At 42.3% G+C, this 26,880-nt stretch overlaps 1 protein-coding gene across 1 annotated transcript in view; it reads left to right on the top strand.

Annotated features, from left to right (window-relative positions):
• The first annotated feature begins 1,353 nt into the window (after positions 1-1,353).
• vwde (von Willebrand factor D and EGF domains) overlaps positions 1,354-26,880 on the top strand; it is a 37,765-nt gene continuing 12,238 nt past the window's right edge. Inside the window, exons 1-17 of the mRNA XM_033640816.2 lie at positions 1,354-1,689; positions 6,657-6,847; positions 9,214-9,445; positions 10,911-10,985; positions 12,077-12,306; positions 12,553-12,642; positions 14,985-15,132; positions 15,271-15,485; positions 15,712-15,785; positions 15,986-16,259; positions 16,570-16,766; positions 17,362-18,239; positions 19,727-19,863; positions 20,216-20,380; positions 22,584-22,688; positions 23,769-23,883; positions 25,884-26,140. Coding sequence (XP_033496707.2) covers positions 1,614-1,689; positions 6,657-6,847; positions 9,214-9,445; positions 10,911-10,985; positions 12,077-12,306; positions 12,553-12,642; positions 14,985-15,132; positions 15,271-15,485; positions 15,712-15,785; positions 15,986-16,259; positions 16,570-16,766; positions 17,362-18,239; positions 19,727-19,863; positions 20,216-20,380; positions 22,584-22,688; positions 23,769-23,883; positions 25,884-26,140 — 3,459 coding nt within the window. The 5' untranslated portion in view covers positions 1,354-1,613. The remainder of the gene's footprint in view (positions 1,690-6,656; positions 6,848-9,213; positions 9,446-10,910; positions 10,986-12,076; positions 12,307-12,552; positions 12,643-14,984; positions 15,133-15,270; positions 15,486-15,711; positions 15,786-15,985; positions 16,260-16,569; positions 16,767-17,361; positions 18,240-19,726; positions 19,864-20,215; positions 20,381-22,583; positions 22,689-23,768; positions 23,884-25,883; positions 26,141-26,880) is intronic.

A 26,880-nucleotide genomic window follows, 5' to 3' on the forward strand; every position in this document is an offset into this window, starting at 1 on the left:
AAAAGTACTCATTACACAGAATGGCTTTATTCAAAGGGTTATTACAGAATATACTTTAAACTTTGATTAAAAGTCTTGTCCCAGTTAAATGCCCAGTCCTTTTTACTAACCTGACGTTGCTACACATTTTGACAAATAAAAGCCTGTCTTTTTAAGTTCTTCAGATGTATAAAAGCGGGTTGTTCATTACCTCAAATTATGTGTACATTCTTCGATAACCCTGTAAGTTATGCATATTCCTCTTGTCCATAAGGGTCCTCAGAACAAAAGAATCAAAAGGGTTTTTCATCAAAATGTATCCAAGTTATGAATATTGTTTTAACATGATAAAGTGGTGTTGCGTCGTTATGCCGAGTGCCGTAATCTTCAAGTGCCGTAGCTAGAGATGTACCGCTACCACTTTTTCCTTCCCGATACCGATTCCGATCCCTGAACCTTAGGTATCTGCCGATACCGAGTACCGATCCGATACCAGTGCCTAAAATAAAAATGGATGGGATATGAATTGTTGTATGTCTCAGCTCCTAAAACTCTATGTAAAATATTAAGAAATAAATACATAATAGTAGAATGAATGCCATAAAACTTTTTATATTATTATTATCCAGTGCTGACACAGGTCAAGACACAGGTTAAAGTGCAGCCACACAATTTGGTAAAAAAAGACATTTTAAAGGCTACAGTAGAATGCTTTATAAACTCGCTCCGTTTCCATTTCGTTTGCCTGTAGCATGCGTACGAGTAATGACGTGAGGCATTGCGTGGTATCGGATTGGTCATAGGCTGTACTCGCCGATACCCGATACTGCATATTAGGCAGTATTGAGGCATTTCCGATACTGGTATCGGTGTTGGTACAACTCTAGTCGTAACTCACACTCTCTTTTTGTCGCACTGCCTGTCGGTGCTAGATCAAATGAATGTTTCATAATTGATATTTTACCTGAGGCCTAATTTTTATACATGTAGTGTTCATACTGGTTTAAATAAACAATTTGTATTTCTGATCTTTGCTAAGTTACTTAAGGAAATACCTAAGTACATTTGTATTAAAATTGTACTTAAGTACAGTGCTGTAAATGTACTTAGTTACTTCCACCAGTAGCAACATATGATGATCATTTCTGACTGTTTTCTAATGTTTTAGAGATCAAACAACTAATCGATTCATCGATTGTATAAATAATTGTTGCACCCCTCTTCTTAGTAAACATTTTCATCTTTTAGGATTAGCATTGAATCTTTTCTAATCCTCGTGCAGCTCAGTGTCGGCTGTGTGCAGAGGTGTTGAGAAGGTGTACCGCTGATGCCCCTCCTAACACCCTGTGATGCTGCAGCGTGCAGCAGCAGTCTGTGGTCAGCCGCTGCAGTCCGGCGTCTCGGATCAGCCGACAGCCTCTGCGATCACTGCAGCCTCGAGTGACTCCAACAAACCTAAACAAACCTCCGGAGTTCCCCCCGCTTCACTTGTTTCGGGTCGGATAACGGAAACGACGGCTGCGCTCCTGTTGCTCCGAGCAGACAGAGAGGACTTTCGGTAACACGGTGCCAGTGCTCGGGTTCGGGGCTCGCGCTGTTTGGTTGCAAAGTCGCGCGCTGGGCGCTGCAGGACGATGAGACTTGAAACAGTTTTTAAACTTCTTCCGTGCGTTGTGTTTTTGCTTCCCAACGCAATGCACGCACAAACAGGTAAGATCACCCCTCTGAGTCATTCACCATCTCTGAGTTTGTCTGTTTAAATGCGGCAGAGGAGTTACGCACGCGCTGTTTTGGACCAACATCTTGTTAAACTCTTCACGGAAGTTTTCCTCAGAAAGAAAAGTAACAATTAACAAATCAAAAATGGGACTAAACATGACATTTAATCACTGTGAACCAAAGAGCTCCTCATGTTCCTCTGGTAGGTTTTTGTCTGCCAAAAAGAAGCTGACACCGTCTCATCCATCATGTAACTGTCATCCGAGGCCACATACCTCCATGTCTCATGGTAACAGTGTAATGTATTGTGCTGTAATGGAGAAACACAGACAAGGCAGCTCTCATCTTTTCGTCCACATGGGCTGTTGGCTCTCCTGACAGGCAGACAGTATGTGGACTCTCAGAGAGCTTCAGTCCAGCTGATCAGGACTGAAGTGACCAGGTGTTGAGAATGAAGGATGTCTATTGGCAGCTTTGACAGCTCCTGTCGTCTCTGTCAGTGGCTTGTCTGCCTGTCACCACTGCAGCAGACTCCTATCACCTTTCACTTGACCTCTCAGGTCAGGGCCAGAAAACTGTGCTGCAGTGCACAGAAGCTGGCCGGTAATTCTTGGTTACAGCTTGGATCTTTTTCCTCCTCTCTGATCTCACTTTGGTGGTCATGTGCTTTTATGGCTGTGTTTAAACTTCTATGGTCACACACTATAAAGTCACGTTTTAACTTTTATGGGCACACAATATAAAGTGATGTTTTAACGCCTATGGTCACACTCCATGAACCTTAATCCTCTGTCTTTTGACCTCTTTAGTAGTCACCTGTGTTCACGTCCTGATCTTAACCTAAAAACAACATGTTTCCCTAAGTTCGACCCCTTGGTAGCCTTGTGCAGTTGTTAGAAAAAAATGTTGACATTGTACATTTCTGCAAACCACAAATACATTACATTTTTATATTTTGTACGTATCATATGAATGTTTCTAAAGTGACGTACACTGCAGACCGCTGTTTGAGTTGAACAAATGACAAACGGTGTGGGTGTTTTTTAGGGGCTTGTCACTGTTTTTCCAGCAGGAACAGTGGCAAAAAAAGCAGTTGTTTTTTTTTTTACCAAGACATTGCAGTGTTTGCTGCTGAGATAGTGGCACAAAAAGCAGTTGTTTTTTTTACTCAGACATCGCCATATTTCCTGCAGGGATAGTGGCACAAAAAGCAGTTGTTTTAATACTGAGAAAACGCTGCACTTCCTGCCGGAACTGGCACAAGAAGCGGTGGATTTTTGCTGAGATATTGCTGCATGTCTTGCTGTGATAATGCCACGTAAAGTGGTTGTTTTTTACCGAGACATCACTATGTTTGCTGCCGGGATAGTACCACAAAAGTGGTTGATTTTTTATGCAGACGTCTCTGCCTTTCCCACTGTGGTTGTGCCCCCAAACCCGGGTATTTTAAGCCAAAACATGATCTTTTCCTAACCATAACTAAGTGGTTTTTGTGCCTAAATCTAACCAAGCATTAACGACAGTCAAACTTCTTTGGTTTTGCTTCTTCAGCTTCATTCATTCATTCAGTCTGACATTGTGTCCATGTTAACAAATTTCTTGTTGAGAGGGGTTTTTACGTTTCTTTTTGCTTTAACCCATCAGTAGCTAGCCACTTTTTTTCCTAGTGACATTTTGGTTGACATGGAAGCTGCAGTAGTGATTCCTATGAGCAGGATTTTTATTTGTTTTTCACAGTGATATGTTTATATTCCCTAATTTGACTCACAATGTGTGCAGCTGCATCAATCTCATCTACACTTGTTGCCATTCCTCTGCTAGCAAAGGAACATGATATCCCAATTCCCACTTCTCCAGGGCCCCGTGTTAATTCAGACATTTCAATAAGATTTCATCATAAAGATGTGGCCCTCTCTCACTGATTGTTGTAGCCACTGTTTGTTCTCAGATTGACACATAGAAATGACTCATGTGGTCATAACAAAACACTGCAGTTTCATGTTCGGAGGTTGCCTTCACATCTTCCTCTGCAAAAGTTTGAAGGTTTTATTTTTATTTTATTGGTTGTTTTAATGATCCCAAAACACACCTATTTGTTTAGGAGTCCTCCTTTAACCTTTAACCTGCTGACCTCTCCTTTCTCTGTAGCAGTTTTAGGACTTCTTCCACTCCAGCAAAGCTTTAAACAGGATGTCTCCCATTAAGACATTTTGTGGAATACACTCAGGATTTTGAAGAAGTAGTCGCTCTCCTGCTTTCAGTTCACTTTCAACCTCAAACTGACATGTACCCATTTTATTAGCATGCTTATCCAAAGCAAAAGGACTGATGTTTCCAAGAGATCTCTACCACAGTCCTATGAATACCAAGTACTTCCTCCCTTTATGTTTCAGCTCATGTGAAACCATATCTTAAACATCAGCAGTCACATCCTGCTGGGAAAACCCATTAATAATAATGCTGTTAGGTTTGGCTCCAGCTCCAGTCTCCTCCATCATTAGATTTTCTTGTGCTGATGTTTGAAGGGTCTGGTGATAGTTCAGAGGCTAAAGAGAAGGGGAGGTGATTCATTTGTAGTGGTTAAAACCGGTAAACTGCAGATTACATGCCTGTCTATGACGTCTAATACAGAAGTAGACATCTGTCAGAGTAATTCATGACTTAATGCCAGTATCAGGACTGAAGTGACCAGGTGTTGAGAATGAAGGATGTCTATTGGCAGCTTTGACAGCTCCTGTCGTCTCCGTCAATGGCTCGTCTGCCTGTCACCACTGTGGCAGACTCCTCTCACCTTTCACTTGACCTTTGAGGTCAGGGAAAACTGTGCTGCAGTGCACAGAAGCTGGCCGGTAATTTGTGGTTACAGCTTGGATCTTTTTCTTTCTCTTTGATCTCAGTTTAGCAAATGTGCATTTTTATGGCTGTGTTTTAACTTCTATGGTCACACCCCATAAACCTTAAGCCTTTCTCTAATTTTTGACCTCTTAAGTCACCTGTGTTCACTTCCCGATTTTGAGTTTAAAATAAGATCCATCTTTAATTTCCCAATCCTGGTAGCTATTATGTGTACCACTAGCTTCATAGACTGAATGGCCTTTTGCACAGTCATGATAGTCATCACCAGTCAGGACAGGTGTCTCTCTAAAAGGAGCCAACCTGTTGTCACCTATCCTTAGTATTAAGACCCAGACTGACTTTTCCTGGACCTGCTCCAGGTTTTCCATCATTTAAAAATATTGTGGAGATTTGGCTTTCTTTAAGACACTGTTGTGTTGAATGTTCTTCCGGTGGAGCCAAGAGGAGACTTGTGGCATGAGATGATGGCACAGGAACATCATCACAACAAGATGATGGTTTTCAGGAGATAGATGAGATAGATATATCTTATGGTCGGCCAGACAGACTTACAGTAAGGGATGGTATACTACAATGCACAATAATATTGGCACATCATTATCGGCAGATTAAATCTTCTAGATGAAATATTGGCATCAGCCCAGAAAGCAAAAATCTGTCGATACAACAGGCCAAAAAGATGGCCTTTAAGTTATGCAACATTAATTAATCAAAATAGGTTAAACCCTCGGTTAGCCCTGGCTGTGGCTACTGTCAGGACTGATTCAGGCAGGGCATCATCCAAGCCTGTTAAAGTAGGATAAATTTACAGTTTTGTTTGAAAATGGTACATCAAAATAAATATGGCATGTTTTACATGTAACCTAAGTTAAAGTAGTTGTCTTATTTTGCCCAGTGAATGTGTACATTTTGAAGAGCATTGTATTTTATTTGTTCATCTGCTACCGGGCAATCCAGATAAGAGTAGGCATACTAATATGTTAATACCACTACAGGAGAGACATGATATTCTCTGCAGTTAGTTGGACAAAGATGTCCGTTTACCGTTACGGCATTCAGTCAAAATTAACTGGAAAATATCTTCACAAATCCTCTATCGTGCTTCCCTTACAAGTGTTGTTGTAGCATTAACCTCTGCAGACTTTTCCCCTTCTCCATGCATCTTTGAAATCAGTGCAGGTGTGCCAGAAGTCCCTGCTTACTTCACTGTCACGTCACAGAACCCCATGCCCCCCATCCTAGCTTGGCCTGTTTCATCCATTCATTTAACAGTGACAGTCAACCGAGGCTCTGGCCTGGGGGACAAGCAGGCCTGTGCCTGGTGCGCCCAATACATAATCCATCCGCATCCCTGACCTGTATCTTCAGTAGGTGGACAAAAACAAATATTTGGTTAAAGTAAATACCGGGATGTCCTACCTCTTTGAACAGGCTTCTAAGGAATTCAAGTTTTTAATATATCATTAAGAGCATTGGGTGTTGAAATGTGTTGATGTTTAGTCTTAAAAAGATTTAAAGCCTGTGACACCGTTAGTCTAATTAATGCAAGAGAGCTCTTCTGAATCAGCTGTTGTTTCCTGACACCTCTACTAGCTCCTGATGAAAGGTTTATTTCCACATATACTGTGCCCATAGTCTGTGTTGTTCATTGCTATTACAGGCTTTTTGTTAAAACTGAGAGAACAAGTCATGCATTTCAATATTTCCTGTCTTTGTGATGTTTGCTTGTGTTGCTTGTGTTATGTTTAGCTCTACCCCTGTGTTTTCATCATTTTCTTTCCTGTAACCACTCAGTTTTTGCTTTGCAAAAGTATTTTAGTCTAATTCAGTAAATGCATTCATAGCCTGAATGATATAATCATGCACTCACTCTCTCATGTCAGTACATTTCATGGTCTGTGTACAAACGTCAACACTGAGCAGCACCAGACCTTTTTATCAGCTTTGAAATCAATTTGTAATCTTGAATTTGGACCAGCTGGACGGAGCACGTCCACAATTCAGTACTTGTCTGCAGAAAGCTTCCCATATGTTCGATCATTAGCATTGACAGTCTTGGTGTACATCCAGTACTTATGTTGTCTGTCTGGCTGGACTTGCAGTGCTCCCTCCAGAGTGTACGCCGGGCGGCCACTCCGTCCTCCAGGACCCCTATCGCAGCACCACCTTCAGCTCCAGCTGGCTGCAGCAGTCGGCCCTGCAGGACTTCATCTGCGACCACTCCCTCACTCCAGGCTGGTACCAGTTTCAGATCTTCGACAAGCTGGCCAGCATGCCCACCCAGTGTGTGGAGGTAAATGTGTTGTGTATCTCTGTCATACGTTATATAAAATATCAGAAATATTTTGTGATGCCTACGTTGTGGCTCACGTGCCTTAAATTCCAGTGTATTTACGCCTCCACGCCGATGACAGCGGTGGCCAGAGACATTATGTTTTGGGTAGTTTGTCCGTCCATCCGATCCATTCTCTTGACACGATAGCTCAAAAACGCTTCAAGGGAATTTCTTCAGATTTGGCACAAACTTCCACTTCGACCCAATAATGAAGTGCTGTTCTTGTGAACACGATATTTTAAGAAAACCTTAAAGAAATCTTTTTAAAATTTGGCACAAACATCCACTTTGAGTCAAGGATAATCTGATTAGACTTTTGCGGTCAAAGGTCAAGGTCACTGTGACCTCACAAAACATGTTTTTGGTCATACTTCAAGAATTAATTGGCTAATTCTGACAATAGGATAAAATGAAGTTATACCATTTAGTATCCAAAAGGTCAAAGGTCAACTTTACAGTGACATCATAACGTTCTACAAAAACACTTATCTGACATTACTCAACGTCTTAACTCACAAACAGAAGGGTAGACGTTTGGTCAGATACTGAATTGGTGACACTAGTCTTGGGTGTCCACCCTGAACCTGTGCTGATTGTTTAGATCTTCTGTGCTGCTGACCTAGCACCACTGATCTAGCTAATCTTAAATGGACCTACACTTGTATAGTGCCTTTGCAGTCATCTGGCCAGCGCATCTGAAAGCGCTTTTTACACTATGAGCCACATTCATCCATTCACTGGTGGCCGAAGCTACCATACAAGGTGCCACCTGCTACTCAGTTTTTAACACACTCACACATCAATGGAACAGCCATTGGGAGCAATATGGGGTTCAGTATCTTGCTCACGGATACTTTGACATGCGAACTGGAGGAAACGGGGATCGAACTGCTGATCTTCCAATTAGTGGACAACCCGCTTTACCTCCTGAGACACAGCCGTCCTACTGTAATATTACAAATCAGTTGAGGACGACGTCATTAATGTTTACATCTTACGCTGTCACAAGCCTCGTAGATGCACATTTCCTTCTGTGCAGTGATTCCGATGATGGGAGTAGTTCGGTAGAAAGAAAAATAGTTCCTACATGAAACTTGAAACAAGGTCTGTGGATTATGTTGAGAAACCAAGTCATGATTTCTGGAAAGAGACATTGCAATTTAGTTTTTAAATTTATTTTTTGGAAACACTTTGCAGCTCAAACTAAAACAATCTAGATTAATATGTAGCACTACAGGTAAGAGGGAAAATATATATTCCTGATTTTGGGGTGAACTGTCCCTTTAAATGATGCAAACAATTTCCTTACCAGTGGTTGAAAGAGATTTTTCTGACTTGCAAAGTAAAAGTAATCTGGATAGACTCTCTGTGGTAACATATTTGGTGGAAAAATTGTCAAGTACGGCACAAAATTTAACTTTGGAAGTCACAGTAACAAAATCTGCAATTACTGTACAAATATTCCAAGTCAGTCAAATCAGATATCAGTGTTTCTTAACCTGTTGTGACCTCAGCTGAAGGTGGTGAAATTCTCATGACCCCCACATTTTCATTTTATCACGTCAGTCAATTTTGTGTTCTCATTTTTCAGAAGCATGCAGTGAAGACATGTTGATGTGTTCCAAATGTTCAATTTAGCTTTTTTAATTACAAACATCAGTCTCTGAGTTCTCTCAGGAGCCCATCTGTGACCTCATGTGGAGGACCTGTCCCCACCTGAGTGTTTGTCTTTGTGTCATAGTGTGTGAGCATGAATACATATGCACTTATGGACACACACAGTCATCAGTATGTGTGTGTGAGTACATATTTATGAAGGAGAGTGCAAGGAGAGCTGGAATGTGTCTCATTTCCTGCGGGCGGCCTGCTGTGAGGAGCCTGCAGGATCCATCTGAAGTGTCAGCCTCCCTCTGCCTTCCCAGGGCATCGCTGCTCTCCCTGGGTGATGGATATCCACAGGAGTGGGCGGAGGAAGGAAGAGAGGACTGCTGTGAACATGTGTTACATAATAAGGCGATGTCTTTATGATGATGGCAGATAAATGGCCAGATTTGTCAAGCCAAGGATTTTTTTTAAAGGGGAATAAACTGCAACAATAGTGTTAAAAAGTAGCGTTTTCAGATTTATGCTATTTTAGCTTAAAGAGTTAATGTTTGTTGGTGACATCATTGGTACAAAGCTGGAAATACAACAGCACTACAGTATTTATTTGTCTCTTTATTATTATATTATCCCAACATGTCAGTACCTTTATACAGCAAAGTAATTGCCCTCAGAAGTGCGTGCCCTAATGTCCTCCTCTCTGTCTCTGTCCAAACATCCAGGTGAACCACTGTGGGACTCAGGCTCCTGTGTGGCTGTCTCTGGCTGAGGGTGAGACCCTGCCGGGGCCTCTGGAGGTCAGACAGCTGACAGCCTGCGCTGCCTGGCAGCTCTACCCGGGCGTCAGCAAAGACTGCTGCATGTTCCGCATCCCAGTCAGCGTCCGCAACTGTGGAGACTTCTATGTTTACCTGCTCCAGCCTACGCAGGGATGCATGGGATACTGCGCTCAGGGTATGTCAGAGCAGAAAGAGCCATGTTTGTAATAACTTCCACATAATTATATCATGCAAATGGAAAAATGAGAGAAGCAGCTGAAGTTTTAAGCTTGTGGTTGAAAAGATTTTCTAATCAACATGATGTCAAAGGGAAACTTTGCTGATTTGCTATGGTAAACTTTCCTCCATCTAACCAGCACCCAGATCTCCCTGCTCATCTCTCAGCCTTGATTTGGCAGATGACGCTGGCTCTAGGGCTGTTGCTCCAACTACAGATTGTACGTCAGCATTTTCGAATGGAGACACAAGGAGTACCGAACTCAGACCAAATTCAGATCAACCTGTAAAACTGAGCAGTGCTGATCAAATTTAAATCAAGATTCTGTAACTGCATTGTCTATTTCCCACCTTGTATGTCTCCAGAAACATATTTAAGGTAACAGTTTAGCGGTAATAAAAGACTGTTTGTTACCAGCTGGCTGCCATATTGTTTCCAAACGGGAAGCTTGCATTCCTTCACCTACCAGTGGGGGTGTTTATTGGTCCGGGACAGTGCAGTGCATTCTGGTAGTTTTATGTTTTCTACCTCTTGAGCAAAAGCGAATGCCGTAGCCCCTTTTCTCTGTTTTGTCTGGTCATGTAGCACAAAATGGAAAAGTATTTGTGTGTGTCTACTGTGTACACAGCCCAGGTTTTTTTAGAAGACCATCTTCTCAGCAAATGATATTGCACTTATTTTGACAGGTGTTGCGATTGTGATATGAGCCATGATTTTAGTGGGAATGGTAATTTTTGCATATCATTTTAACTAAAAAACATATAAAAATGATGATGATGTGATTTTTGCTGGTGTCTATACCAATCAAATATGCCCCCTTATGTCTGGAATATGATTTGTTGGCCGGGGCGTCTCTGTAGCACCACAATGCTTCATTTATAACGCTGTGTTGTGACACATTTTACCTTTATCAAAAGTTGCGGCTTCAGCGTCACAGTGCTTTGAACTGTGGGTAATTCCCTCAGGTGAAGTTTGCAGAAATGTGGACTTACACAAAGTGTGCATAAAGGGCTCAAAATGTCTGTAGGTGAGCCCTCATATACTTGACAGTTTGATAATGGGACAGCCCTAAGGCCTCATGCATTTTGCAGGAACACGCCTCAAAGTCTGTCAGTTTGTCAAAGTGGAGAGTGGGACTAGGCCATAGTGCCCAGATAGAGGCAGGTTACAGCATTATCCTGAAGAAGGCAATATGCTTACATGTTGATTTTCAGTACAAGACTGCAACAGGGTCATTAGTGCGAAGCTGCCCATCCTTTCAAGGATACATCTACACTTTTTAACAGTAAACTAAACTGTTTCTCAGAGCAGATCTTAGAAACAAACTCACAGTCTCTTCTCTGCCAACTTGTTTCATCTATTATGTTCATTAATGTTGATTTTCAGTTGAGTGCCTTTGTTTCTCCTCTGTCTGTCTGAACAGAGATGTCAGACGCTGCACCCACAGCGTCCCTGAGCTGCGGTCCTGATGAGGTGAACGTCAATGGAACATGTAAAAGTGAGGATCCTGCTGCCGTGTTTACAGCGTACGCTTGTCTCCTCATGTTAGGTCAAACACCAAAACAATCGGGAGGTCAGGGAGTTGCCATGTGGTCAGGAATGCACCGTCAGCCCCCTCACCGCTCCTCTTAATGAGCTGAGCATGTGTCCCGGCGTCCGCTGGGCCTCGTCTCCATGGCGACGGCCCTCAGCCAGGTCGTGAATTACGCAGAGGCAGGTTTTTAGGAAGCTGGCAGAGGTGGAAAAGAGGAGGAGGGAGGTTTAATCAGTGATAGATGAAATAACACTGAATATGTTGATTGACTTTTTTAAATAATAGAATCCAGGTTGGTTTGATTCCCAAACTCACTTTTCTACTTAAAATTCGCAGAGCAGGCCCAGCTGAATATTTAGACTGCTTATATTCATGAATTCATGTTCCTCAGCTTAACCTACATTCCTCTGCATAATCATTTACTGCATTTGTCAGTCATGACTAAGACAATTTCAAATTTGTATTACTTTCCCAGAATGGGGCTCTCTTGTGGTAAATCCACTGGGATGGAAATCAGCATCAGTCTCCAGCCAAATGTTAGTAAATGATGAGTTTAAGGTTGTTAATTTGATGGTAGAGGTAAAAAAGAAAAGGTTAGTGACACAGCATACTGACACTACAGTAAAGAAATGATCCTGTTAGCACACTTGAAGCTTACAGTACGATTTCCCTTAATTGAAATTAAGGGTCTTAGCATAAACCAGAAAAACAGCTCCAGATCAGTACTGGGTGTATGGAGCAGGGTGTCTACATACTTTTGGCCATATGCTTTGATGTATATTAAACCATTAGTGAGATCGGAAATGGAGCCTGTGGGTGAACAAACTTGTTTGGGGAGGTGAAATTGCAGTGACTGTAGATTCAATTCCACTTTGACATTAGACAGTGGTGTACATTTACTCTACAACATATATGACCTTGATTTCTTCATTTCTTCTTCACTTCTGTTGTTGTTGTTACACTTCCAATGTGCAGAGGAAAAAATAGCATAAATATCATCTAATCTAAAACACATGTTAGCCTCCTCTCATCTCCTTCTGCTTCTCTGCCATCAGCAAAGCAGCCTCCCACTCCATCTGCACCAGTGATCGTCTCAGAGGTGACAGGAAACTCCGTCTACTTGAAGTGCAGCTTCGGGAGCAGCTCCAACAGCTCCCTGGGTTACGTGGTGGCCTGGTCCCGCCTCTCACCTGAGGGCAGGAAGGAGGAGCTCAAACAGGAGACCACCATCCAGACCTCCGCCTTCATCGAGCTGGATGGCTTCAACCTCCGTCTGGGGGACAAGGTCTGACTGTGTAAATCACAGATACTGTGACTGAAGCTGTTACTGAAACCTGTCAGCATGTCGTTTTGTTTTACTGTGCGCCGGTCATGTGTGTGACCCAGCCTTAACTGAAAAACCTTTTATACAGATGGGATTTTTTTTCCCTGTGTGGCTCCTTCTGTTCTTTCTGTCTGTCTTTACAGTGTCGGCATAATAATTCAGATTGAAAAAAAGACTACAAAGTTCTTTCTTTCCCTCCTCTCACAGATTTACTGCTCAAGCTCCAGTTTCTTCTTGGACTCGCCTGACATCCGCGGTGCATCAGTGGAGAGTCAGGAGTTCTTTGCTGGAATTATGGTATATCATAGTAGTTTTATAACTCTGTATGTGTGTGTGTGACCATGGCTAAATTTTGTGAAGCAAAGAGAGAGCATTTATTTGTGCAATTGCAGGTTTTTGCAGGCATGTCTGTTTGGTTCTGTGTGCAGGTTTTTAGATAAAATAAATCTTCTGTTATCCTGATGGAAACTGCTGAGCATCTGTTGCAGTACAGAGTTGGAAGAGTGCAAATCAAAGGCTGCAAATATACAAAATACTAAAAAAACATAACAGTATGTGCAAAATAGGGGTGTGCCATATCATCATGTTCCCAATTATACCCAATTATTTAATAATATAATATCATATGAAACGTTCATATCGTGATAATCACGATATTTTGACTTGTTGACATATTGACGTCATACTGTTACCCACGGCAACAACAAGCATGGCTGAAAGTGAAATTCTTTCCGACTCTGTGGTGGTTCCAAAAAGAGGAGCAGCTTCAGTAGTGTGGAATAAACTGTGGCGTCCTGAATGTTTTATGAACAGCCCCGGACTTCTCAGACTCTTTTAGTGACTTACTGCTCAGAGGGAACTCATTCAGCGGCTCTTCTGACAGCAGCACAGCGTCTCTCCCTCTCCTCTCTCACTGTGCGCACAGGAGTCGGTGTCGTCACATGATTTTATCATAAGCCTTTAGTAATGTAAACCTACGTGACGCTCGCAGCTCGACAAAAAACTCCATATATGTGAATGTGTGATAGTTGTGGTATCATACAGAGCATAAAGGTCCAGGTGGAAAAAAAGCAACTCAATCATTTAGGATTTTACTAAAAGAAGGAAATCACCTGTTGATTTATATATATAGATCCCAGGGGACATTTTTGTATTTGGGAGCTGTTTAAATGTGTCATTTGAGGTAGATTTTATTTTGTTGTACTATTAATATTGTAACAGAATCTGAATCTCACTCTGAGTTACTGTTGTTGTTCACAAACTGAAGAAATGAGAGATCATTTTTGTTTAGTTTTTACTGAATATTTGAAGGCAAATTGTAAAACTATATCTCTTATTCAGTTGTAATTCTATGTAATTAAATTTAAAAAAATAATATATATTTTTTTACTTATTAGTTATATCATCAAGAATATCTTATTTTAAAAGTACCCTGAAATATCTTGATATTATTTTAGGGCCATATCACCCACCCCTAGTGCAAAATATAAAAAAACTAGATAACTGTAAGGTGTAAATAAGGTGAAGCCCAAATATCATCGCCATCGGGTGGAAACTTCTATGTCCATATTTCTTCTTTTTTTGGACAATTTGGATAATTTAACGTGTGCATTCTTATACAGAAGGAAAAAGTGACAGCACTGAATATATTAAGAGGAATGTTTTCAGGATTTGGGGAATTGCAGCAATTCCCTTTCTTGCAGAGAGTTAGAGGAGAAGAAGAATGACACCAGTCTCATGTTTCTGTGTATGGAGCTAGATCTAGGAGGCAGTTAGCTTAGCTTAGCATAGAGACTGGAAGCAGAGGGGAAAGCTAGCCTGGCTCTGACCAAAGAAAAATAAATGTGCATTTTCCCCCAAATTTACCTTTGAATAACATCTTGTTGACCACCAACATTTTTTATTTTACCTTAATTTTACCAGGAAGTATGTTTAACATAAACAAATTTCTTTTCCAAGAGAGACCTGGCCGAGGTAGAAGCCGAGCTAAATCACAGCATATTAAATACAACATATGAAGCTGATATACAAAAATTATAATTAAACAGAAGAACAGCTGTTTGACACAGTGGCATCTCAAGAAAAACCACCACATACCTCCGTCATATTTTCATGCTGTCTTTAAAGTCCTCAATGGATATTAAGGTTTCTAATTTACACCTTTTTTCAGATTATTCTGTGCATAAGATGCAGAGTAAGAAAATGCAATTTTCCACAGGTCTGTCAAAACCAGGGAAATAAAAAAGCAACCACTTGGAGGAGCGTAGCTGGTAACTGCCAGAACATGGATTAAAGAATAAAAAGTTATTGCCAAGTTCCTGTTACAGTTCATCTTGAAATTGTTTTTTCCTCCAAGTTATGTCAGTTATTTTATCCAGAAAAAGAGAAATGTAAAAATGCAAAAATGGACACTACTACACATTGAAATTTTAACTGCTCTGCTCACAATTCCCTTGAAAAGCTGGCCACCTGACTGCAGAGATACTGTTTAACACAAAACCATAAGTAATAGGATTATTATCTCTTGTCTGCAAGACTGGTTTCACTCACTTGTTAGTCACTGGAGACCAAGAGACATTATTTGTTCCTCCAAGAAATATCTCTTTGCCGAAAACCTTCTCTCTATAACTGTTGTGCAGCTAAGACCGGAAGTGAGCAGTGTGTCTGAGGACGGGAGGCTGTATGAGCTGGTGGTTGAGAGCACCGTTCCTGTCCCATGTCTGGAGGAGTCCTCCGTCTCTGCAGAGCAGTGCACTCTGTCTCTGCAGCTCAGCACGAGCAGTAAAGGTGAGCACTTGCAGCAAGATAACGACGTCATACTCCCCAGTGAACATAAAGGCTGTGGATAGTATGTCAGATATTACTTGCATAATGTAGCTTTTTTTTATTATGATGTAAATAAGCTCATTCCCTGTTGTGTTCCAGATGAGGGTTTATTGGGCACAGATCTGTCTCTGTCCTCGTGTGTGGTGGACCTGTCCCGGGGCCCCTGTAGGGACGGGGTTTGTAGCCGAGCTGTGATCCACTTCAGCCCTGTCACTGACTTTGTCAAAGATGGCAACAGGACAACTCACATCTCCGTTAAATCCATCGTCACACCAAATTTTCTCTGGAACGGGTACTCACCAGAACCAGTTGAGGTAAATATATAATATGTGGACGGTTTATTGATTCAGGAGGTTTGGATTTATATCTCTCTATATATTTAGCTCGTTGTTCCTATTTAACCTTCTTTGTGATACCATTTTTTTCATGATCTTTGCTTGTGTCAAACTGCTTTTATGATGTGTGACCATGTTGTTTTTCAATGTAATGCAACTAGAATATTTAATTTTAAGAAGGAATTGAATTGATTTGTCATTTCAGATAACAGTGCAGGACGTCCCCTCATCCTACTGCTACGTCTTCACTGATCCTCACATTATCACATTTGATGGCAGGTACTTCAGTTTCTTATTCAGTTCACCTGGAGACATACTTTATATGTATCATGGACTGCACTATATTTAATCAGGATTAAACAGATTTAATTATGTGTGGAAATTTCAAATTGTCTATAGTGAATGATGGTTTTTCTGTCTACTTTGGAATGGCTGGGCGGCGAACAACTGTGTGAATATTTTCCATTGAATATTCACAGGCATTATGACAACTACCAAGTTGGCACCTTTATTCTCTATAAAAGCATATTGAGGCCGTTTGAGGTCCACGTTCGTCAGTGGGAATGCGGCAGCGTGGTGCACTCCGCCTCGTGCGTGTGCGGCTTCGTGGTGAGGGATGGTGGCGACGTCATTGCTTTTGACATGTGCAATGGAGAGATGGGTGAAACCAAACCGCACCTGTCTGTGAAGAACAGAGACTTGACCAAGAGCGGCATTCGCATCACCGAGTCCTACCAGGGCCGCAAGGTCACGGTGAGCAAAGAGGAGTCACACTTCATAAACCTGTCTATAGATTTCTAAATCAATAAACAGTATGGCTGAATAAATGAGTTCTGGAGCACTTCCAACTGCACTCTTTCTTCTTCTCCTACTATGACAAAAAACTAAGACATCACTTATATGTTTAAAGACACTAGGAGGGGATTTTGATTTATACTTTGCCAAACCTGGTTAACAAACTGCACACAAAAAGATGCCTTGGTTTCAAAACGTGGCAAACTCATGACAAATTTAGCTGTCAACGTGCTCACTGTTTTCATGTGATTGTCCTAAATCTTCACAGATGACCTTCTCGTCGGGAGCGTTTGTCCGTGCAGACGTGTCTAACTGGGGAATGAGCCTGACGCTGAGAGCTCCCAGTTCAGACTGGAGACACACTGAGGGCCTCTGTGGGACCTACGACGCACAGTCAGACAATGACTTCCACTCAGCAGGAGGCGCCACACTGGAGCATCTGCACGCTTTTATCTCTGAATGGAGGTCAGTGTTTTTAGAGTCGTATCTGTCTGTTGACACCAAAGTTTTGGTAGTGGTTGCTCAGAGCCATTAACATCTGTACATTGATTACAGGCATTATTTCAAGAGTTGTTATTTTCTCCTATGTTGCCATTTCTCCTTGCTCTTTTTCATGAATGTAGCAAGGCTGCTTTTTTGGATAAAGGATATGTAATCCTGCCTGCCAAACTCTGATCGGTCAATAGATTCTCTAATTGTCTTTAACAGCCGCCAATGAGCATAGCACCAGACCTTTTTGAATCCTTGAACAAATCTGATATGTGGGCAAGGAGTCAGAGGTCTGGAAAATGGTTAGCAGTTTATCAGCTGTTGCGGCTTAGTTACCAACCTGGCAAACCAGGCACCTTTTTACCTGGGCCAAATCCCAGGTAAAAAGGTGCCAAAAGGTTCACTGTGTCAATTGGATGTGTGTAATTTGATTATTAGCAGATTCTATTAAAAATTTGCACCTTTAATCTTACCATAGACTACTGGAGCCCAGGGCCATGTCAGGCCGCCAGAGACCCTCCTGTCAAGCCCTGTTTCCTCCTCACTGACATCTCCACCTCTCCTCTTTCAGGCTCCCTCCAGGCAACAGCCTGTTTGACACTGTGCCATCCCACCTGACGACACTGAACCCCCGCAAGTACTGTAACTGTCAGGCAGAGCCCCGCCTCTCATCCCCCAGAGCCCGATCTCAACCGGTCACCTCCTCCGACTCCACCTGCTCTCATCACGGCAACGTGCACCTCCCCAGCGTCTTCCCCACTCTGGACGTCACAGCTGAGTATATTAGCTCGGTAGAACTACTCAAAGGTGATGGACATGACAGACAGACGCTGCCTTCGGGCCACTCCAGACACAACACCCAGGATCGAGGCAGTGACTCTCATCCGCACGAAAGAAGCGCCTCCTCCAGGGATAGAACTTCAACCTCAGCTCAACACCAGCGGCACATGAACAAGCGGCAGACCCACCATTACATTTCTAACTCTCCACACCAGAGCCTCAGCCAGTCTGATCTGGAGGGCTTCACCTACTTTTTCCCAGAGGACCACGAAGCAGCAGTTCAGACAGACTTTTCCCTCACGTGGCCCACACCTTCTGGCCTGACGGAGCAGCAGGCCAGGACTCAGTGTCAGCAGACTGTAGCGGGCTCCAGCATAGCGTTGGGCTGCAGCCGCCTGTTAGAAAAGTCGATTATGAGCCGTGTGGAGGCGATGTGTGTTACAGACCTCCAGCTGAAGGATGAGCAGTCATGGCTGAATGCAACTTTACCGCTGCTGGAAAATGAGTGTGAGAGGAGGCTGATGGAGGAGAGGAGGAGAGAAGAAGAGTACCAGGATGTTGTGGCTGTCCTCAAGTGTCCCAACCTGTGCAACGGCAACGGCCAGTGCTCGGATTGGGGTTGTGTCTGCTTCCCAGGATTTGGGTCATATGACTGCAGTGTGCTGTCTGGTAACATACTAAACACACACTAACACAGACGCAGAGGTGTTAAAGAGTTTCCATCACATATTTTGTCCACTAGTCACAACTGACAGGTTTATTTTTAAACTGTAAAACACTTAAACTCTGACATTCACCTCCTTTACTCCACCGCTCCATAACATAGAACAGTTTTTGTCTTCTTTAGGGGGGGGTCACTGAATCTTTAGGGGGACATAGAAGACCAACAGAATATGTCACATAGAAGTGATACACATGATCTTAAAGCTGGGAGCCAAAAGATTAATTTGAGATGCAGCTCAGCACAGTGTGTCAAGCTTCTCTACTCATAAATCTTTAATCAACATTGTGTTTTGGTTAGGTGTCTATTCAAAGTTTAGAGTGTATAGGAACATTATGATGAAGTATATGACGGTCATTCCAACGCTTAATTATGACTCATAAAATGTTGCAGCAATTTTTGGTTTGATACCATTTGTTACACAGATTTGGGAGCTAAATTTAAGCATGTTTTACCACTTGAAAATTGATTAAAAAAATGGTCAAAAATCCCTCAGAAATACCACATAAAGACACAGAGACCTTGAGGAACACCATGAAAAAAATCCACACTATGGTTTGGAATCAAAAACTTCTGACATTTGGAGATTCTTGTAAGAATTGCATTTTTGTTTGCACTTCTGTTCTGGAAACTGCAGATAAGGCTTCAATAGGCCATATTATACAGTGGTGTCCATTTCAACAAAATGGTCTCACTACAATGAAATGGCTACTATGGGCGCTAACATCATCACACATGAATAAAATTAGGCTCACTAAATCCACAAGAGTCTCAGCTTTCCAGTCAGACCCAGTTTATGTAATTCCAAACTGTTTAGCGACCCCAGTATGCAGAAATATTCAAATACAGTAGGCAAAAACAACACATGTATGCTGCATGCAAACAACTGCATGGGATTAGCATAAAGGGGAAACTCGTGGGTACCCATGAACCCATTTTTATTCAGATATCTTGAGATAAGAAATCAAGGGGACCCCTGTGAAAGTGGCCAGGCCAGTTTTTCCCTTGCCAAAATGAAGCCTTACTTTGCAGCGCTATTTTTCCTGATAATCAAGCTTGAAATGGTTGGTGCCAATGGATTCTTTAGGCCATGTAGTTTCATGATACCAGTGTCTTCACCCTGGCTTTAAAACTCCCACCACAGCCTCTGAATGACAGTAATGTCAGCTGAGGACACCAGCAGGAGGTTAAAGTAAGAACAAGCCTAAACTACTTAGAATATCATTAAACTGACCCATACAAACATCACAAGAACATTTTAAGGTATGTTTTGTTATGTGATACATTTAGCAGTTACTGGCACACATCGATGTCTACACAGGACCTCTGTGATGACATACTGATTATTGCGATTCATGTGGTTTGTGATGGGCACTACATTCTCAGGTCTAACAGTCTGTGCTCGTCTTCACTTTTTGTTGTTGGTGTTGTGAAGACCAGATCCCAGAGATCACCGAGTTGGAGAAGCAGGGTCTGTGTGACGTCCGACAGGGAGACTGCTCCACTGTCCAGGTCTACGGTCAAGGCTTCAAGGACTCCTATGAGCTCAAGTGTGAGTTTGTTAAAGAAAAGGTACTTTGTTTTTCTGCTTCTTTTTCCCCGTGTTTAAATGATGGTTTTGCTGTGCATGCAATGAAATCTTTTGTCTATTTTTCTTCAGTTTTTTTGCTGTGAAGTTACAAACTGCAGACTGTGGGGGGCAAAGTCGCAGCAAAATCCACATTTGAAGCACTGTCAAGTTTCATGGCTACATACATACCTAGCTGATGTCTGTATTTTCTACTGTTTTCATCTTTTCTTTCCTTTACTCCCACTTTATCCTTTGTCCCTATCCTTCCCTGTTCTCTCTGTGTCTTTCATTCCCACCTCCTACCCCTCATGGCTTTGTCCCCCACTCTGCTCTCCCTCTGTGTCTCTTGTCAAGTTTGAGGATGGGGAGTGGGTTCTGGACGAGCCCCAGTTTGTCCTGGCTGTCTTTCTGGATGTGACGGCTCTGGAGTGCCAGCTCCCCCTGGAGGACAGCCGGGCTCCTGCAGGCCTGGACCTGGAGACGGTGACAAGCAGACCACTGGCCCGCTGGCAGATCAAAGTTAGTCACGTCTCCAAACACATCGGTGAAACGGCTGTGAAAAAACAATCCTGTCCAGTCTGTCCTTATTGATATTTGCCTCTTTCTTCTTCTGCCTTCTTTCTCCTCCATCTCTTTTCTCCATCCTCAGCCTTAAATCCTTCCCAGAACTAGGGATTAACATGAAACTTCTATTATCATTTTCAAGACATTTCATTTTCTCAGAAACCCCTAGTATAAGATAATACAGTGAAGCTGAACTGAGGTAATGAAAAGCAGACAGATGTGAAGGGTTGCTGGTTTTTATTTGCTGGCTGTGGTTGTGGAAACCGTCCACAGGGCGCAGCTGGAGGTTTTCTCCAGCTTCGATGTGGTTCAGGACTCAGCAGTGTGAAACAGGAGAAACTGATTGGTTTACTCAACTGCCAAGTGCATGAAACAAAGTGTGGGAATACTTTGTCACAGCAGTGAGATTTGGTAAACATGAGAACGTTTATCACTGAGGAGGTCCTCTCCAGCATCGAGACGTTACTCTAAGATTATACGATGAACTGTATTGAAATACAGTACAGGCCAAAAGTTTGGACACACCTTCTCATTCAATGCGTTTTCTTTATTTTCATGACTATTTACATTGTAGATTCTCACTGAAGGCATCAAAACTATGAATGAACACATGTGGAGTTATGTACTTAAGAAAAAAAGGTGAAATAACTGAAAACATGTTTTATATTCTAGTTTCTTCAAAATAGCCACCCTTTGCTCTGATTACTGCTTTGCACACTCTTGGCATTCTCTCCATGAGCTTCAAGAGGTAGTCACCTGAAATGGTTTTCCAACCGTCTTGAAGGAGTTCCCAGAGGTGTTTAGCAGTTGTTGGCCCCTTTGCCTTCACTCTGCGGTCCAGCTCACCCCAAACCATCTCGATTGAGTTCAGGTCCGGTGACTGTGGAGGCCAGGTCATCTGCCGCAGCACTCCATCACTCTCCTTCTTGGTCAAATAGCCCTTACACAGCCTGGAGGTGTGTTTGGGGTCATTGTCCTGTTGAAAAATAAATGATCGTCCAACTAAACGCAAACCGGATGGGATGGCATGTCGCTGCAGGATGCTGTGGTAGCCATGCTGGTTCAGTGTGCCTTCAATTTTGAATAAATCCCCAACAGTGTCACCAGCAAAACACCCCCACACCATCACACCTCCTCCTCCATGCTTCACAGTGGGAACCAGGCATGTGGAATCCATCCGTTCACCTTTTCTGCGTCTCACAAAGACACGGCGGTTGGAACCAAAGATCTCAAATTTGGACTCATCAGACCAAAGCACAGATTTCCACTGGTCTAATGTCCATTCCTTGTGTTTCTTGGCCCAAACAAATCTCTTCTGCTTGTTGCCTCTCCTTAGCAGTGGTTTCCTAGCAGCTATTTGACCATGAAGGCCTGATTCGCGCAGTCTCCTCTTAACAGTTGTTCTAGAGATGGGTCTGCTGCTAGAACTCTGTGTGGCATTCATCTGGTCTCTGATCTGAACTGCTGTTAACTTGCGATTTCTGAGGCTGGTGACTCGGATGAACTTATCCTCAGAAGCAGAGGTGACTCTTGGTCTTCCTTTCCTGGGTCGGTCCTCATGTGTGCCAGTTTCGTTGTAGCGCTTGATGGTTTTTGCGACTCCACTTGGGGACACATTTAAAGTTTTTGCAATTTTCCGGACTGACTGACCTTCATTTCTTAAAGTAATGATGGCCACTCGTTTTTCTTTAGTTAGCTGATTGGTTCTTGCCATAATATGAATTTTAACAGTTGTCCAATAGGGCTGTCGGCTGTGTATTAACCTGACTTCTGCACAACACAACTGATGGTCCCAACCCCATTGATAAAGCAAGAAATTCCACTAATTAACCCTGATAAGGCACACCTGTGAAGTGGAAACCATTTCAGGTGACTACCTCTTGAAAACATGTTTTCAGTTATTTCACCTTTTTTTGTTAAGTACATAACTCCACGTGTTCATTCATAGTTTTGATGCCTTCAGTGAGAATCTACAATGTAAATAGTCATGAAAATAAAGAAAACGCATTGAATGAGAAGGTGTGTCCAAACTTTTGGCCTGTACTGTATATGAGAGGTGCAATATGAGCGGACACAGCTCACCTCACCACAGACCAGTTTATTTGTTTAATGCCTTTTTCCCAGTGATCCACAGTAATCAAACTTCTGCTGATGGCAGGTATCCAACGATGGCTACAGCTACAGTAACGCCAAGATACTGACTCTGTATGACGGAGCCTGTCAGATCTGCAGCCTCAACACTGAAGTCCTCTGCACCCTGAGGGTAAGACACTTCTCTTCACAGTGATATTATTTAATACAAAGATCCAAAAGTAGCAGTATCTCCGAAGATACATTTTCCTCTCAGCCTGCTTTACTTCGTCCTTTAACCATCACATCTTGGCCCAAACTCTCAGACCCAAAATCTGCTGATGTATGATCAGTACAGTTATTTAATCTATTAAATATTAAAAGCTTTATTCTGTGTAGTTTTTGTTTTATCTGATATTTTACAGAATTTGAATCTTAATGCCCAGATGCGCCAAACTGACATCAAAGAACTAGTAGTGATGTAGGCCGATTGTTGCCTCAGCTCATGTTGCAAAAAGTTGCACCTGAACACACCGCAAAGACGACAGCCAATGGCCAACTAGTATGTACATTCTGCAGCTGTGTGAGAGGAAATAACTCTCTATACCAGCAGGTGGCTGTAGTTGGTATTTATCATTAAAAAGGGAAACGGCAAAACCAACAAAATGGATTCAAGACGGTAGTTAGCACATCAGGATATTTACTGAGCGCTAGCGAAAAATGACACCATTAAGAACCGTTACCGCTAAAAAGCTCAGTGGCTGAAAAAATAATCTTATCTTATTTAACACATTTGTTTCAATCTCAGCTTTCCTCACCTCTGTTTCTCCTCTCGTGCTCTGAGTTGACCTGCCAATCAGTCATTTCATTCACTGACAGCTCCACTGTCTCTGGTGCTGATTCAACATGCTGAATCAGCCGAAAGAAGCCAATGGCCCAACTAGTTTATTTATTCATTTAGTCATATTTTTTAACAAACATTATTTGTAGTTCCAGCAAATGTTTTGCTGCAGGAGAGTGAACATCCATCACACAACTGGAAATTATAATAGTATAACCACTGATCAGCTAGTAAATAGTGTTTTACCAAAGCTGTCCTTGTTCTCCTGCTGCCATGTTCTGCACATGCTTTATATAAACCTCTGTAGCTCACTGAGACAGGTCGGGGTTGGGCGGCATGTTTTTAGTCATGCAAGAGAGATTGTTTCAACGAGGAATAAACATTGAACATAATTGTTGTTATTAATTGTTATTTATTGTCTTTGCTTCCCAGGAGAAAACCTGCAACATTGACGGCCTGTGTTACAGTGAGGGGGAGTCCAATCCCAGCAGCCCCTGCCTCACATGTCGTCCAGACGTGTCCAAACACACATGGTCCATAGCAGAGAGTATGTACATTGTTTCTCCTCTGGTTTGTCTCACAGCTCCTTCATATTAACATAAACAGCACTGGAGAAAAAGTCGAGACGATACTGTGGACGATGTGAGATTGAGAAAGTTTCTAACGTGTCTCTTCCTCAGTCGAGCTGTAGAGCTGAGGTTGGATAGCCATCACAAACAGTCCCAGTTTTGTCGCTGGCAGTCGCTCAGGGCTGTTTTGATAATTTGTCAGCAGCTCTGTGCAGATTGGAGCCATTGAAGTTGCTTCAGTCCCCTGGCGCTGGTATGAGGACAGCTCACCTCATTGTTACACTCTCCGACCAACTTTGCTTCTTCAACTTAAAGTAGGTCAAACGGTGCTCTGCTCTGTTCATAAGAAATGACAGAACCTGAAGCATTGACTCAACTGAGGTTAAATCACTGATCTGAAGGATAAAGACAGCAGGAGACTGATTTCACCCTCTCACAAGTCAAGCTCATTTGTTCATGCATGTATTCATTTCTATATCGAAAGGTAGAGCGGATCTATATTGGATTTCTAAGGATGAAGTCAGTATTTTAGAGTGAAAACTTTATTAGGTACACCTCAATGTATTTAGGCATGTAGACACGGTCAAGATGACCGGCTGAAGCTCAAACTGAGCATCAGAATGATGAAGAAAGGTGATTTAAGTGACTTTGAACGTGACATGGTTGTTGGTGCCAGACGGGCTGGTCTGAGTATTTACTGGGATTTTCACACACAACCATCTCTAGGGTTTACAGAGGATGGTCCCAAAAAGAGAAAATATCCAGTGAGCCAAAATGCCTTGTTGATGCCAGAGGTCAGAGGAGAATGGCCAGACTGGTTCAAGATGATAGAAAGGCAACAGGAAGTCAAATACCCACTGGTTACAACCAAGGTCTGCAGAAGACCATCTCTGAAGCAACAACACCTTGTCCAACCTTGAAGCAGATGGGCTACAGCAGCAGAAGACCACACCAGGTGCCACTCCTGTCAGCTAACAACAGGAAACTGAGGCTACGGTTAACACGGGTTTTCTCACCAAAACTTGACAATAGAAGATTGGAAAAACCACATTCAGATGGAAGCATGGATCCATCCTGCCTTGTATCAACGCTTCAGGCTGCTGCTGGTGGTGTAATGGTGTGGGGGAGATTTTCTTAGTACCAACTGAGCATGGTTTAAACACCACAGCCTACCTGAGTATTGTTGCTGACCGTGTCCATCCCTTTATGACCACAGTGTACCCATCTTCTGATGGCTACTTCCAGCAGGATAACGCACCATGTCACAAAGCTCACATCATCTCAAACATGACAATGAGTTCACTGTACTCCAATGGCCTCCACAGTCACCAGATCTCAGTCCAATAGAGCACCTTTGGGATGTGCTGGAACGGGAGATTCTCAACATGGATGTGCAGCCGACAAATCTGCAGCAACTGTGTGATGTCATCATGTCAATATGGACCAAAATCTCTGAGGAATGTTTCCAGCACCTTGTTGAATCTATGACACCAAGAATTAAGACAGTTCTGAAGACAAAAGGGGTCCAACCTGGTGCTAAATAAAGTGGAGTGTACACATCACATCATCTTTCTCTCATAATTTATTGTAAGCTCTTGATTGGCTCCTTTGAATAAAGGCAGAAATGCCACCAAAATAGTGTCAATTAAAAACAATAAGCAACATCAAAAATACCATAAAAATATATTTACAGTGACATACAGTAAGTGACAAAATGTCACTTATTGGTCAACACAGACAAGTTAATCATGAGTCAAAATCAGAAAATAATAACCACCTGGTCATTGTAATGTTTGTGCTCTGTCAGAAGGTTTATTGGGCAGAATTCCTGTGTAAAAAATAAATCTGTCTTCAGCTTGTTACACAGATTGGTGGCTGCGGAAAATGGACTTTAGGATCTCTCTGTCTCTCATCACATCATGACTCATTCATGTTTGTTCAGTTTCTCATTTCTTCCCTCTTTTGTGTTTCCCATCAGAGAACGAGCCTCCACTGCTGCAATCGTCGCCGTTTCGTCTCCAGTCCTTCCAGGGGGAACACTTCATCTACCAGCTCCAGGCTCAGGACCCTGAGGGCTCAGCGGTGCTCTTCATCTTGGAGTCAGGTCCTGAAGGTGCCTCTCTGTCTCCGGCCGGCCTGCTGATGTGGAAGGCCACAGCTGAAACTACAGACACACACACTTTCCAGTTTACTGTGACAGACGACTGTAATGCCCAGACAGCATCCTCCATACAGGTAAAGCTGGGTTTGTTGTTCGTTTGTGTGTCATGGTGTGAGCTGAACACTGCTTACATTAAAGTTTCACAACCAGTGCGAAGTAAATGTGTTGTGAGGTGGGACAGTGTGAAGTCAGGGTGAGATAGCAGTGATGTAAGTGAAGTTTAAGAAGTGTAGATGTTTGGGATAAATGATTTTAACAAACATCATTTAAATCTAATTCTGTGGTTAAATATTTTTGTTGATATCATATCTTCAGGGGCTAAACAAATCATCAAATGTGTGGATGCTGTTTTTTCTGCATTTTTAATATACTTTCTTTTTGGTAACACTTTAAAATCACAAACATCAGTTTTAACACTTTTTTTTATGCATGCGTTCAGTCAAGTTGAAGCTGACTCTTCTGAGCAGCTTTACTGCAGCAGTAGATCTAAATATCTTGTTCAACCAAATTTAGAAGTGTATATTGAGGGAGGGGTGAGCGTCAGTCATTTTGGACAGCTAAAGGGTCCAAAAGATCCACTGTGAGTGTGACAAACAGGCAACTAATTTACACAAAGGTTAAAACACAAACGTGTAAACAAAATATACAGACATTAACATATGAAACAGTTGAGATTTTAATACAGTACGGATTTTTCGTTGCTGTTGTTAGTGAGAGTTTATTCAGTGTTTGTGTGCATGTATGTGCAAAGAGGAGAGAGAAATTTAAAAAGATAAATTAAAAAAATGGTAATGATAATAATGTTGATAAGTAA

Source organism: Epinephelus lanceolatus, chromosome 10 (assembly GCF_041903045.1).
Source record: "Epinephelus lanceolatus isolate andai-2023 chromosome 10, ASM4190304v1, whole genome shotgun sequence".
NCBI classification, from domain to species: domain Eukaryota; kingdom Metazoa; phylum Chordata; class Actinopteri; order Perciformes; family Serranidae; genus Epinephelus; species Epinephelus lanceolatus.